At 36.0% G+C, this 14,702-nt stretch overlaps 1 protein-coding gene across 15 annotated transcripts in view; it reads right to left on the minus strand.

Moving 5' to 3' along the window:
* JMJD1C (jumonji domain containing 1C) overlaps nt 1-14,702 on the minus strand; it is a 317,588-nt gene that overhangs the window by 25,919 nt on the left and 276,967 nt on the right. For all 15 annotated transcript variants that reach the window (XM_055590393.1, XM_055590424.1, XM_055590377.1 and 12 more), the window contains 5 exons: nt 12,315-14,512; nt 5,930-6,131; nt 3,458-3,672; nt 2,348-2,500; nt 17-106 (listed from right to left, as the gene is read on the minus strand). In XM_055590393.1, coding sequence (XP_055446368.1) covers nt 17-106; nt 2,348-2,500; nt 3,458-3,672; nt 5,930-6,131; nt 12,315-14,512 — 2,858 coding nt within the window. The remainder of the gene's footprint in view (nt 1-16; nt 107-2,347; nt 2,501-3,457; nt 3,673-5,929; nt 6,132-12,314; nt 14,513-14,702) is intronic.

A 14,702-nucleotide genomic window follows, 5' to 3' on the forward strand; every position in this document is an offset into this window, starting at 1 on the left:
GTATATTTATACTTACCAGAACCAGGTATAATTTGAGTTGGCATCAAATGTTTGTGATCATGAGGCTGCCCCTTCACACACTTCATCCAAGCATACAATTCTTTATCTGTAAGATTATAACATGTGTACTTTTATACCAATCATGGGTTTATAATTATAAAATTGATGCTATATATAAAGAGCTTAACAATTATATAAAATGTCAATGATAGGCTTCATATGTTTGCTTCTTAAAACAAAAATAACCAAACAAACATTTCTACTATTCTGAGCATTTTATAGCAACAAGATATAAAACATATGAAATGTTACTAGCCTTTTCTAAAATGACTGTTCTTTAGTCTCATTAAGGTATTGAGGTATTAGTCACCTCAATATTTCCTGTAGCTAATTTTTTACTCTTAGCTATTTGTGGCAAACAGGCTTTAGGCCTGATCTTGGTACTTTAGACTTGTAAGTTTGAGGTTATTGCCAACTCATTTTTTTTAATGCGTCAAAGACATAAACCATCAGAAGACATGTAAAAAGCTTCAACTTGACAGACAGTATTTAATAGCTATTACTGCAACAAGGCTTCATACCTGGAGTAGTCAGTGTTCACACATAGCATGAGGCATATTATACACAGGAAAAGTTCAGCACCCTGATCTCAAGATCTTCTCTATAAAACTAATGGCATAGATAACTACTTATGACATGGCTGTAAGAGCTTCAACAAATGTTAAAAAGCTCATTACATTCAACATAAAAAAAATCTAGAACTATTTCACAGTAAGTTTCAGAAATAAAATTCAAATCCAGACAAAAACTTAAGTGTTGACTTTCCCTACAAAACCTACATAGTAACTTTAAATGTTCTCTACTTATATTTTAGATATTTAGGTTAGTTACCACTATATAGCTATAACCTGGTCAGTGTGAGCTTACTGCAGTATTTATCAGTGAAATAAGGAGATATATAAATAAAACAAATATATATTCATATATTCATAGACACAATACAACTCAAGGCAAATAGATTATACTTGTTGACTGACAGACTATACTTTCAAAATTAATAAAAAATTAATAAAAAATGCACTATGGTATCTGACAGCAACACAACTTAGGTTTATTATATATACACACCTTATCTTGTTTAAGAAAGGAGTCATGCTTACATATGCATACAATATAAAAAATACATTAATTTCTTTTTAATTTGGCAAAAGGAAAATGAAAGTAACATGGGACCAGTAAAAAAGGAATGGAGTTTTACAACAGTGCAGCTAGTTCTTCTCTCAACCGAAAATATCCAAATAGATTCTTAAGGTTCTGAAGATACTTAACGGCCTACAATGCATTCCTTATTATAGCTTTACACAGGCATAAGATACAGATCACAGAAACAACTAGCTGTGGAGCTCTCCCACTTGCTTAGGGTTCTTTGGTAAGTGCTGGGTATGTAAGAAAAGGGGTGAGGCTTTAGTAGCCCTATCACTCGCAAAGCCACTGATGGCTAAATCACAGTTCATCTGACACACCACTTTGAAAAAGAGCTGCCTGCAACGAAAATGACATTCACTGCTTTTAGATTCTGAATAGTCTACCATTAAATGTGATTTTACTTCTAATACTTGCACAATTTGAATCCTCTCATTAAGATTAGACCCCCAAAACCTTCAGGTTACTAGTATTTAAGTAGCTACTTCCTTAATTGTCTTGGATAAACTTTTTCTAAAACACTTGTACAGCAGGAGAAAAAGGTAAAATTAGTTGCTTTCTTTTTAAAACTTTCTAATATCTTCCAGCAGGAAGAACACTGTTTTTGTGCCATTTTATTTTTCTAGAATTTTAAAAAATTCATTTAACATATAATACTTTTTCATTTGCTAACTAGGGATAAACAGTGCCAGTGGCAGCATATTCTTAAACATTTTGATTTAAGCTTTATGGACCAACTTTTAGAAAAATCAATTCACTCTAGCAAGTATTCAATTGTGACTTCGTTGCTTGACTATGTAATTAATAGGTCCTCTAAGGGAGTTCAGGCTCTGACACAGTGGACTCTGAATGCAACAAAGCCTAACCTAAATTTGGGCTACATTAAGAAAATATCTACCTGAGAGAGTGGATCTACTAATCAAACTAAAAAGGTGTAGATTAGTTTTATTTTAGAAAATCTGGCTGTTTCAACAAGCTGTGGTTAACTTTTTTTAAAAAATAGGCTTCACAAAATTTCCTATTATATTTGTAATTAAGGAAGGCAGGGAAAAAAGACTCTAATTCATCTAATTTTCCAGATCAGTGGTCCTAAAGAAAACTATCTTAATAAAAAAATTTCAATTTAGATGAAGCTGTAACTAACCTCTAGAACTCTTCCTTTCCTTTGCCTTGTAACAATCTAAGCAGACCACAAATCCACATTTTTGGCAGACCCAGTGAATGTTGAACAATGTTGCTTCACATGCATCACACATCTCCCGGACTCCCCTCACTGCTCTTTTCCAGGCAATTTTGGCTGAAATACAGAAAAATAAAAATTTAAAGGCAAACATGCTCTTTTCCATACAATTTTCACTGAAATGCACAAAAAACATTAAACCAAGGATTTCAAAGGATTTAGTAATGATCAAGAGCAGGTTTCTTTTCTTGATGTAATTAGTAATTCTCTTCAGAAGACTTATACTTAATGGAGGGTTTCGCAATCTTGGCACCCTTGACATTTGCATGAATAATTCTCTTTTGTGGGGGACTAACCTGTGCAGAGTAGGATGTTGAGAAGCATCTGTGGCTTCCACCTCTTAAGATGCTAATTCTCTACACCCCCAACACTTTTCAGTTAGCAAAGAAAGGCACCTTTATTTCATTCAGTTTGGCACCTTTCAGATGCTAGATGTCCCCTGGGGGACGAACTATTGACTTAAGGGACACGAAGGAAAAGAAGCTCATGTTTAGAGCACCTAGTATGTTAGGTGCTTTCCTTAGTAAATAAAATTACTTTATAAACAAATCGATGAGGTAGTTATCATTCCCATTCACATTCATACAGTTAAACAAGGAATCAAGTTGAGATTCAAATATAGATTTATCTAACTGCAAAGACTGTGATGAATAAAAAGCTTCAATAACTGGGATGGAGTATGTCTTTATATGGCAAATGCTGAAATTTCCCTGGCAAATGCTGAAATTTCCCAATCTCACATTCGAAGAGTCTTTATTGTGCTCAATTATTACCAAAATGTTATTGTCATTTCACAAACTGCTAATCACTCAATTCAACCTCAACTGGAAAATACATTAACTAAATACATTTAGGTGTATTTGCACATAAAAAAGTGTCATTATCAAATTAAAAGTAAACAAGCATAGGTAAGGTAAGATTAAGGACTTCTCCCATAGATAAAACATATCCCAAAGAGAAATTCTTAAAATGAAATGTGCATAGCTGCATGTTCTAAGTATTTAACTTTCTTACCATCCTTTTTCACCCAGGACAAAGCTGTTTTTTCAGATGTTACCAACTGACAGAACTTATCACCTATTATGTCCAAGATGTATTTTGACGTTTCTATGTCTAGTTCATCATCTTCATAATTTTCATGTGTCCATAAACTCATAGCTTCATCATCATACTGGTCAGGAGAAGAGAAACCATCTATTCTAACCACTCCATTTTTACTAAATGACAATCTGAAACATTAAAACATAAAAGCATTAACTAACAAGACACAAGTCCAGGCTTAAAAAGTTATACAGTAAATTTATATTTTTATATTATAAAAACATAAATTACATTTACAATTAAAAAACATGAAAATAGGGTGGTTCTTTACATACACAAACTTTACTAACAAATTTAACCAACTTCTGACTCCCACAGTGCTTACAAATGGCAATAGGTGGTATCAATTTCAGGTTGTTTCAAGAAATAAGATCTTCCCTATCACTTAAGTCAACTACTTAACTCTAATCAAATGAAAACTATCCAAGTGGTTCATGATGAGAAGAGTTAAAATGCTGGCCAAAAGCTGCCTTGAGCAATGCAGTTACTTTATACATAATCTAAAGCAGCAACCTCTACAGTTGAAAATGCTCTAAACTACCTTAAGACTGAGATTTTTTTAAAATGCTAAATTAAAAAGTACATTTTCATTAATTAAAATGACACTTTATTACCGTGATTTGGAGGAACAAGACTGAAACAGTGTATTAGTAAATCCATTAGTACTTCCTTCTCTTAGCTTCTGCCGTCCAATTTATGCAACCCACTCAATTCAGGTTCCATTTAGGGTAAATGGGAGGCAAAACTGCCATTTTCCTATAGGCTGATGGTTATTTTTCAGTTATTTTTGTTCTCACTCAACTCTCTGAGAGAGGGTATCAGTAATACATTACAAATCACTCTATTTTTCAAATGGACAATACCAGCAACATTCCTTTACCACTTTTTCCTATCCTTTTTATTACCTTTCCCTCTTTTTTTAAAAAAAGTCTCTTTTCATTACAATTCATATTATTTCAGCTTGTGTTACATTTATCTTTCCTTAAAACTTTCCCAAAGGTTTTTTTTTTGGCAATGTATTTATTTTTGGCTGTCCTGGGTGTTCCATGCTGCGTGGACTTCTCTCTGGTTGTGGCAAGTGGGGGCTACTCTTTAGTTGTGGTGCGTGGGCTTCTTCTGTGGCAGCTTCTCTTGTGAAGCATGGGCTCTAGGACTCCTGGGCTCTACAGCACAGGTTCAATAGCTGTGGTGAACCAGCTTAGCTGCTCTGCAGCATGTGGGATCTTCCCAGATCGGGGATCAAACCCGTGCCTCTTGCATTGGCAGGGAGATTCTTTACCACTGAGCCACCAGGGGAGCCCTTCACAAAGATTTTATCATCTCTTCAAACCTACTCTCCTGATTTCTTTCCCATCTTCTCTGCACTTCCATGTGGACTACCTTCTATAACAATTCTTTGAAGTTGTTTGTCCTTTGGGGACTGTTGTCTAGAAAAACCATGAAGAAATATTCTGTTCCTACCAACACATATTTTTGGGATCTCCACTGGGCCACAGTACCTTTATTTGCCAGAGCAAAGTGCTTTTTAACTTCTTAGGAAGATGATGATGATTTGGAAAAATAATTGCAGATAACATCAGAGGAGCACTTCATACAAGCTTGGGACTATGCTAAGGACTTTGTGTACTTTATCTCATTCCACTTTCATGAAATCTCGGAGGCAGGTACCACTATCATTCTTATTATGCAGATGAGACAGGCTTAGCTATAATCCTACTACAGTTAATAAAGTCATACAGGAATTCAGGGATGGAGCTGGAACTGAAATCCAGGAATGATTGATTCTGGAATCTGAGACATCAACTAGTCTCTACTGGTGGGATTACCCAGCTGTTCATTAAACTCTTACAAATTTATAAACTTTTGGTATTAAAGTATGATTTAGTAATACTAATATTACAGTAGAATGTAAGTTAGTAACTATTAAGTTGCTTTTATATTTACCACAACCTGTGAAATGTGGCATGCTACTAACAAATCTTTGTAGTCATTTTATTATGCTTGTAGTACATAGATTTATGGACTATCTGCTATTGTGGCTAATGCAAATACAAATATGACATTATTTTGTTTTATACAAATAAACTGCTGTTTCCTATCATTTAGAAAAAAAATACTAACATTTTCTCCTTAAGGAAGAATAAATCTCTCAGAAGAGGAAGGCCCTATGAACACTAGCAGTGAGAATATGAGTTTAGTCTAACATTTAACTATTGTTAAATTGGCACACAACACTAAATTTAGTATCTTTTTACAATGCTTTTATAATGCTTCAGAAACACAGGCTCAAAGCCTCATTCCCATCTCCAAAAGACCCTCAGAATGACAGTATAACTTCCAATATCTATTAACATATTTTCCTCCCATGAGGAATTTTCAACTTACCGTCTAAAGTAGTAAAATCTACAAAACACTGGTGAGTGAGTTGGTTCTTCTCCCTTTTTACTCCGAATAAGTCTACATTCTCGGCACTTTTGCAAATTAGGCCCTATCTCACAGCAGGAGTCATCCTGTAAAAAGGATTCCCCAGTTTGCTTCAGCTTCTTGACTTTACGCCAATCTTTCAGTACTGAACGAGGGATGCCAGCTGTAAAACGAGTAGGAAAGTATTAGCAAGACTGTACCTTTTCACAAAGGTAAACTGCTTAAGATAATATTCAAGTCAATTAAAAAGAGCACTTGGAATGAAGGCGAAAAAAAAAATTTCATGCCAATCATACAATTATGACCATGTATTAAGATTGTAAAAGATTACAGTCCTACGTACTCATTATAACTAAAAAATCCATAGCAGCATTTTTATTATTCTACTAATCGAATGAACTCTTAACTGTCAGTATGATTGAAATGCAGACCTAAGTGAAATTTCCAGCTGATTGAAATCTTCCTAGGTTCTTTGTATCTATTTAGTGGCAAATATGAGAATCGTTCATTTTCAATGGTAACCTAAAGCTAAAAATATAGTTCTACACATAAATTTGGTATATGTAGGAAGAGTCTCTTTCAAAATGCACATGAAGAACCTAAAAACCAAAAGTTAATACTTCTGGAAACTATAGGCTAGTTTCAATGTATTTAAATAGTTTTGAAATAATCTGATTCTGCAAGTTAAGTGTGAACCAAGACAAATGTTGATTTTATCATAATATTATTTGTGGGAAGAGGGCTAAGATTCTTCTCCTAATATCTCTCCCTTATTATAATGCCCTCCATTTGATATCAATATAGTGATAGAAGCAGTATCTTTTAGAAAAATAAAAGGGTTTGAAGGATGTGAAAGAAAAAAACCAATATTAAACTGGCTGTTTTTATTGATGGTATAAAGAAAAGAAGGCATCAGAGAACTCTAAAGAAAAACAAAACTCAAATGCACTACCATTTAATATTTACAGGGAAAAAATTATTTACTGTACTCTGCATCACTGCTCAATCACATTTTTTTTTTTTCAATCACATTTATTAACTTGAACTTAACTGTTGTTATAACACTGGCTCAAGTAATCAGTCGTCTATAGAGCAGCAATCACAATAAACTGTGGAAAATTCTGAAAGAGATGGGAATACCAGACCACCTGACCTGCCTCTTGAGAAACCTATATGCAGGTCAGGAAGCAACAGTTAGAACTGGACATGAAACAACAGACTGGTTCCAAATAGGAAAAGGAATATGTCAAGGCTGTATATTGTCATCCTGCTTATTTAACTTATATGTAGAGTACATCATGAGAAATGCTGGGCTGGAAGAAGCACAAGCTGGAATCAAGATTGCTGGGAAAAATGTCAATAACCTCAGATATGCAGATGACACCACCCTTATGGCAGAAAGTGAAGAGGAACTAAAAAGCCTCTTGATGAAAGTGAAAGTGGAGAGTGAAAAAGTTAGCTTTTTAAGCTCAACATTCAGAAAACGAAGACCATGGCATCTGGTCCCATGACTTCATGGGAAACAGATGGGGAAACAGTGTCAGATTTTGTTTTTTGGGGCTCCAAGATCACTGCAGATGGTGATTGCAGCCATGAAATTAAAAGACGCTTACTCCTTGGAAGCAAAGTTATGAACAACCTAGATAGCATATTCAAAAGCAGAGACATTACTTTGCCAACAAAGGTCCATCTAGTCAAGGCTATGGTTTTTCCAGTGGTCATGTATGGATGTGAGAGTTGGACTGTGAAGAAAGCTGAGCACCAAAGAACTGATGCTTTTGAACTGTGGTGTTGGAGAAGACTCTTGAGAGTCCCTTGGACTGCAAGGAGATACGACCAGTCCATCCTAAAGGAGATCAGTCCTGGGTGTTCATTGGAAGGACTGATGATAAAGCTTAGTAGACCCTGATGCTGGGAGGGATTGGGGGCAGGAGGAGAAGGGGACGACAGAGAATGAGATGGCTGGATGACATCACCGATTCGATGGACCTGAGTCTGAGTAAACTCCGGGAGTTGGTGATATGGAGGCCTGGTGTGCTGTGATTCATGGGACACAACTGAGCGACTCAACTGAACTGATAGAGCAGCAAGAACTCATAACATCATACCTAAATTAAATGCAGCCTATTCAATTTTTAAAAATATGTTCACTTAAAAGCTTTACATTTTGGGACAAGCAAATATTTGTTGACTCCTATAAGCATACTCATACTACTCGTATTAATCCAGTTATATGCTAGACTTGAGATTTACAGTTTGTTATTTCTATCATGGTGAAAGAATAAATTGTATTTCCTACCATCGTGTTTACTACTCATGCCCATTTTGTGGATCAGAGGCAGTTCAAGTGTTCTCCTGAGATTATATACTTTCTGCAGAAGCATACAGCAGAACTGTTGTCCTGAGTGCTCACTATCACCTGCTGATAGCATGCACAGTACAATTACAGCAAGATCACATACATCTTAACACAGGAAGTCCAGGGTGGCCCATTTCAAACAGGCTCCAGTATCAAGCCCTTTTATGACTGCTCCTGGTTCTTTACAATTACATGCTCTGTCACTAACAAAAGGCAAGGAGCCAGTTGGCTTAATCCACTAGAGAAACACATATGTGGGCACACAAATACCACTTATAGAATAAAAAATGTTTCCAGAAGGCTTGTGTAAAAGGCTTATTTCTTCCATTGTGTATAAGACAGATTTCTCTGATGAACTATATAAAAAAATTTAGAGCTTCTAGAAGTCAGAATGAACAATAGAATAGTACACTGCTGATACTTTTTGTTACACTACTTCCAATCATTTATTTACTGCTGCTGCTAAGTCGCTTCAGTCGTGTCCGACTTTGTGCAACCCACAGATGGCAGCCCACCAGGCTCCTCTGTCCATGGGATTCTCCAGGCAAGAGTACTGGAGACGGTTGCCATTTCCTTCTCTGCACTTATTTACTACTTTATTATATCAGAATAAACTAAGTGAAATCTTTCTACTTAAACTGAAAAAGGACTATTAACCAATATACTTTTACATTCCAGACAATGGAACATCCATTCGAAGTATGGATAACCGTACTACTGTGAACAATTTAAATACAGTATTATAAGAAAGAATGAGACATTTATTTAAAAGCAACTTTCAATTCTGTGACAGAAATGAACACTTAGACCATTTTTTAAAGTAAATGAATAAATTATAAAGATAATTTATAAGGTCATATGGAGTCTGTTTTTGATATTTTTTGCTTCTAGCCTAGGCCAAATTTGACTATGCTGAAATCCATTTATATATTTTACTCTAATGTTATTTGAATAGTAAATAAAATAAAACTCCATTTTCAATTCTATGTATATAATTTACTGGTGCCATCTAAAATCTAAAAGTTTGAGAATGAGACACTTGGTCAACAAAAAAATATCTAACTCCCATGGATATTTATTCTTCCTTTATACCAGATTCAAGCTTAGTTTTCTAATTTTCAGCAAATCCTTAAAGCAACTGCTCTAGCAACATAAAACTAAGGGGGAAGAAAATAAGAAAAATACACACTAACCTTTAATCTGTGATATATGCCATCACCCACAAAATATTTTTGAGGTACAGAAATGAACTCGGGTAACAGTTAAACCACTGTTTTTGTGTATCACAGGACTTAACTTAAATTTAAATTTGATGGGTAATTTCAGTACACAAAATAAAATTATCTAAAAAATTAGTCAAGGAAAAGCAGACAACTTTTAATTATCAGTAACAAAAGGCAGCAGATATGAAGATATTTCAAAACAGCAGATAAAGCAAATTCTATTATACCTGGCTTTAGAATGTACTAAAAAAACCACACTATGTTTATCTGTGTAATGATTATATATGTATAATAATCCATGCAATCATATTACACTGTGTACAGACCTCATTCTTTTTTCAGTTGACTATGATTGATGACAACCCCAATGAACATCAAAAGGACAAAGATTTAATCCACAAGGGAGATAACCCACTGAGGTTTAGAATTTATGAACTCCCAATTTAAAGAACTTTTCTACAAAGCCAAGAACAAAATCAAATCAACTCTGCCCATAATTAACAGATGGTGTTTAATAGTCACTTAATATTATTTTGGACTTGGGAATAAATGGGACTTAAAGTAGTATGTGTTATGCTAAATGTTATTTACTATGTAGGGGAGATTTAACTAAGCCTTACAACTTGGAGGGGGAAGTGTTGATTCCAGTCTGTCTTAAAACTTACTTTGGAAACATGTAGTCACTGTCTCCAAATGAAAACAGAATATATACTTCATTAAAAGTTAATTTTATAAATTTAAGTTTATAACAATATTGTAAGCATTAAAAGCTGGAAGATTTCCATCTCTGTTTTCTGTAAGTTTAACTACAGTATTTGAATGCTGCTGCTGTTGCTAAGTCGCTTCAGTCGTGTCTGTGCGACCCCAGAGACGGCAGCCCACCAGGCTCCCCCGTCCCTGGGATTCTCCAGGCAAGAACACTGGAGTGGGTTGCCATTTCCTTCTCCAATGCATGAAAGTGAAAAGTGAAAGTGAAGTTGCTCAGTCGTGTCCGACCCTCAGCGACCCCATGGACTGCAGCCCACCAGGTTCCTCCGTCCATGGGATTTTCCAGGCAAGAGTACTGGAGTGGGATGCCATTGCCTTACTCAACACCAAAAGAAATGTTTTGTGAAACAAAAGAGGAACCACACTTATTGACCACACTAACCCTCTTGAATTCATTAGGGAAGCAAGCAGAACACAGTAGAGAGAAAAGCTACAGGGTGTACGTTGCAATTCTCAAATGAATGGCACGTGTCCTGTATCCTCTTTTGTCAACCTCCCTCTCTCTCTTTTTATACCGGCATTTCAGTCTGTCAGCCTCTCTGTCTCTAGCTGAGCTTAGTTTCCTTCGTTCTTTCACTTCTGACTGTCCTTTTCTATGGTTCCATCCTCCTGCTTTTCTCTCCTTCACTTTGCCTCTGGTTCCCACACAGGCATATGGGAAAGACCTCATTCAGAGAAAAGGCCCAAAGAAGAGCCTTTGAGCATCCAAATGTTTATGAAAGTACTTCTGGAATGTCCACACTGTCACAGATATTTCATATATTGCATGTGGATGAATACACAGCTAGTGGAACTATGGACCTCTTTCTGCATTCTGCAACATACCTAAAAAAATAAGCAAACTGAGAAAATCTACTTCTAGAGTTAAAAACATATAGACATTTTATAGTGACAAGTATCATTTATTCTTCCTTGGAGCCACAAACAAGTTTTGAAACTTTTACTAATTATGGAAATTCTTCTTGAATACAGAAATGTACACACAAAATCACAAAACCCCTGCTTTTCTTTAACTTCTACCCACTGTTACGGACTACTTGAGTGAGTAACAGTATTAGTTAAATAGAAGTTAATTTTCTTTAGGTTTTCAATTTTGTCTCCAGATGACAGAAGGGTGAGATATGGGCCATATCCACACTATTCTGTAGTTCTCTTCTAAAAGTGAGACTTAAAGGAAGTTTCTGTGAAAAGGAATTCTTTTTTCAACTATTATCTTGTTATAGGCAAATATCTAATACAGTCATATCTTGGAGATACTGTGGGTTCAGTTTCAGGCCACCACCAAAAAGTAAAGTACACAAATTTTCCCCTTTCCCAGTGCATATAAAAGTTACATTTACACTATAAGCAAGTCTAGAGTGTGCAACAGCATTATGTCTAAAAAACAATACACATACCTTAATTTTAAAATAGTTTACTGCTTAAAAAAATAGGGTAACCATCATCTCAGCCTTCAGTGAGTTATAATCTTTTTACAATAGTAACTTCAAAGACCACTTCTTCAGATCACCAAAACAAGTATAATAACAATGGAAAAGTGTGAATTACCAAAATATGACAGACATGACGTGAGCAAATGTTGGAAAAATGGTGCCAACACTCTTCTTACACAGAGTTACCACAAACCTTCAATTTGTTAAAAAAAAAAAAAAAGAGTATCTGCAAAGTACAGTAAAACAGGGTATGCGTGTATTAGAAATCCAGTTTTAGTGTATAGAAATGGTCAAACTTCTGAACAACTACTGAAGTTACACAATGGGTTTTTGCCAACATGAGTGCTATGTAAAAACATATTTCCACAAGCCTCTTGAAAAAGAAATAGACCTTCTCATTTCCTCTTACAGGGTACTCGTGAAATGCAGAAATGCAGTCAGTGAGCACATTACTCTAGGGCAAAGGAATGAAACCAAAGATGCCTTTAAGCACTCTTAATTCTTAGACAAAACTGCAAGAACATACAGCCTATTTTACTTGAGATAAAAAGTAATTTACTTACCACTATTATTGTTGCTCTGCAACTTCAATTTACTTTTTTCTTTGGCACTCCTGCTGAGAATCCCATTGGGTTTTAAATCTTCTTCCATTTCACCTTTTCTCTTTTGAAGATCATTTTGCTTCTTTTTGTAAGTTGGCTTAGGTTGCCTTTTAGTCCTTTGCTCTGATTTGCTTTCACTTTCGTCCGAATCTCCACTTTCGGAGCCAGATTCATAAGTTCGTTTGGCTTTTCTTCTATTTACTTTATCATCTTTTACATATTTATCAACTATGATCTTACTATCCACACTATTTTGTAGATCATTAGATGTAGAGGCTATTAAATTGACAGAACATGGCTTAATAATTTCTGATACAGAACTCCCTGAATTTTCCATTTTATTAGTATTTTTATCTTCTTCTGAATGTCTCGTAAGCCAGGCTTTTTTCAGTTTAGTATGGTAGTTTGGTTGACTTGTCTGGGATGCTTGCCCATTTCCTACAGAGTCTGCTTTGTTTATTGTACTACAGACTACAGCGCTATCTAAGAGATGGGAGGCTGAAGACGTCTGATTTTTCGCAGCATTAGGCTCAGTCTCACTGACATTACTACTTTTATATTGAGCTGCGGCCAATGCTGCCTTGTGCTTCTTTAAATGAATAAAATCAGTTGTGCCTGAAAACCCAGAGCTGGGCTGAACAGCACTTCCTGTCTTACTACTGGCTGGTGTAACTGGAGCTGCGATGCTGACCGTGCATTCTTGTGTTTGAGTCACTGAATGACTGACGCTTTTTGAAGAGGTACATTCTAAGGATTTAGAGGCCAAAATGGTATTTGATAATGAGTAAATTATTTCTGAACCACCCCAGCTGGAAACACCGGGGGCAGTGGCAGCAGATGTGAATGTATCCGTTTTGGTATTACACACTGTACTTACAGCAGACGTGACTGAACTGGGAACACTGCCCTGTGAGACAGCCTGAAAGTTTTTTTCGGATTTTATGTGAGCACTGTCTGAATTCACACTTGGCAGAATGACTCTTCCACTCTCTCCAGCTTCTGCTGGTTTGAGGCAATCTGTTTGATTTGCCCCAAGTGAAGATCTTTCACTAACTCGCTCTTTGGAAGCTAACTGTACTGCTGGCACGCTGTCAAGTTTCGTACTCGAAGGTGGACGCACGATGACAGACGCCGTGGCAGCCTGGGACTTTCCGCTGCTTTTCTCTACACGCCATTCAGCTTTCTCTTTGCTGAGGTTATTATTAGATTTCCACATTTCTGTCAAACTCTGTTCAGAAGAACTCTTAAAACTTGCCTGAGTATCTTTTGGCTCAGGAATCAGTGTGGGAGGCTTTTGTGATTCTTGAACTTTCCCACCAGCATTTACAGGCATCACTGGAGTTAACGTTGGAGGGGAAAGGCTACTATAGCTGCTTTCCTTTCTTTCCAGGCTATGATGGATCGGCGGGTGAAATACTGGTGCTCTATGTAAAGCAGGCATACTCCGGAGTGTATTTGTAGAAGAAACTGTCAAATGAGTAGGACTCCTACAGTCATTTCTGAAAGTTGTTACTGAGTGAGAAGCAATTTGATGGGAAAGATGTTCTGGTACCTTGCCTACTAAACCTTCACTTTCTGGCTGATGTTTTATCAAAGGTGGAGGCTTTGAAAGAGATGATATAAATGAAGTCAGAGTTTGAGGATTAGCTGCTGTTGCAAGGGTATTACTCTGTTTTTCAGTGTAAATATTTGAAATCTCTTTGGATGGGTATGACCTTGGTGGTTCATTGACTACACTATTAGACAATGTAGTGAAATAGTTACTTTGAGGCAAACTGTGAGGCACTGAGTGCTTCATTTTATAAAGATCTGATTCTATATCCTTGTCTTGTTTGATGACATGGCTCTTAGGGCTAGAAGATGACGATGCTACCCTGGAGTAATTATCTCTGTCACACTCAAGACCTTTGATTTTAGTCGTAAAGGGAGCAACATCAATACTTTCTTGAAGAATTCGACGGTGTTCCTCCTTATATTTGTTTAATCTCTCTCCAGTTTCCTGGGGTGGTCTCTGTAATTGATTCAATACAGGATCCACAAAATGCCTATGCAAGTGACCATCTTTTCCAGTCTGTGACCTATTTAGATCCAGGTCATTTTTGGCTGATGTGGATGCAACAGAACGCAATGGTTCAATGAAAGCTTTCCTCTCCAATTCTCTGTAAAGAAAATACATGAAGGTTTCTGTAAACACTTTTTCTTGTATGATACAAGTATAGCTTCTATGCATTACTATTGTATCATAAGAGTGCAACATGACTTTGCAAGTGCTGTAATATTAAGAAAATTAGAAGGGATATAAAACCAGAATAATAATAATTATTAAGTCTAGTTTTAAGACATTTGTTA

Source organism: Bubalus kerabau, chromosome 1, assembly GCF_029407905.1.
Source record: "Bubalus kerabau isolate K-KA32 ecotype Philippines breed swamp buffalo chromosome 1, PCC_UOA_SB_1v2, whole genome shotgun sequence".
Taxonomy (NCBI): Eukaryota; Metazoa; Chordata; class Mammalia; order Artiodactyla; family Bovidae; genus Bubalus; species Bubalus kerabau.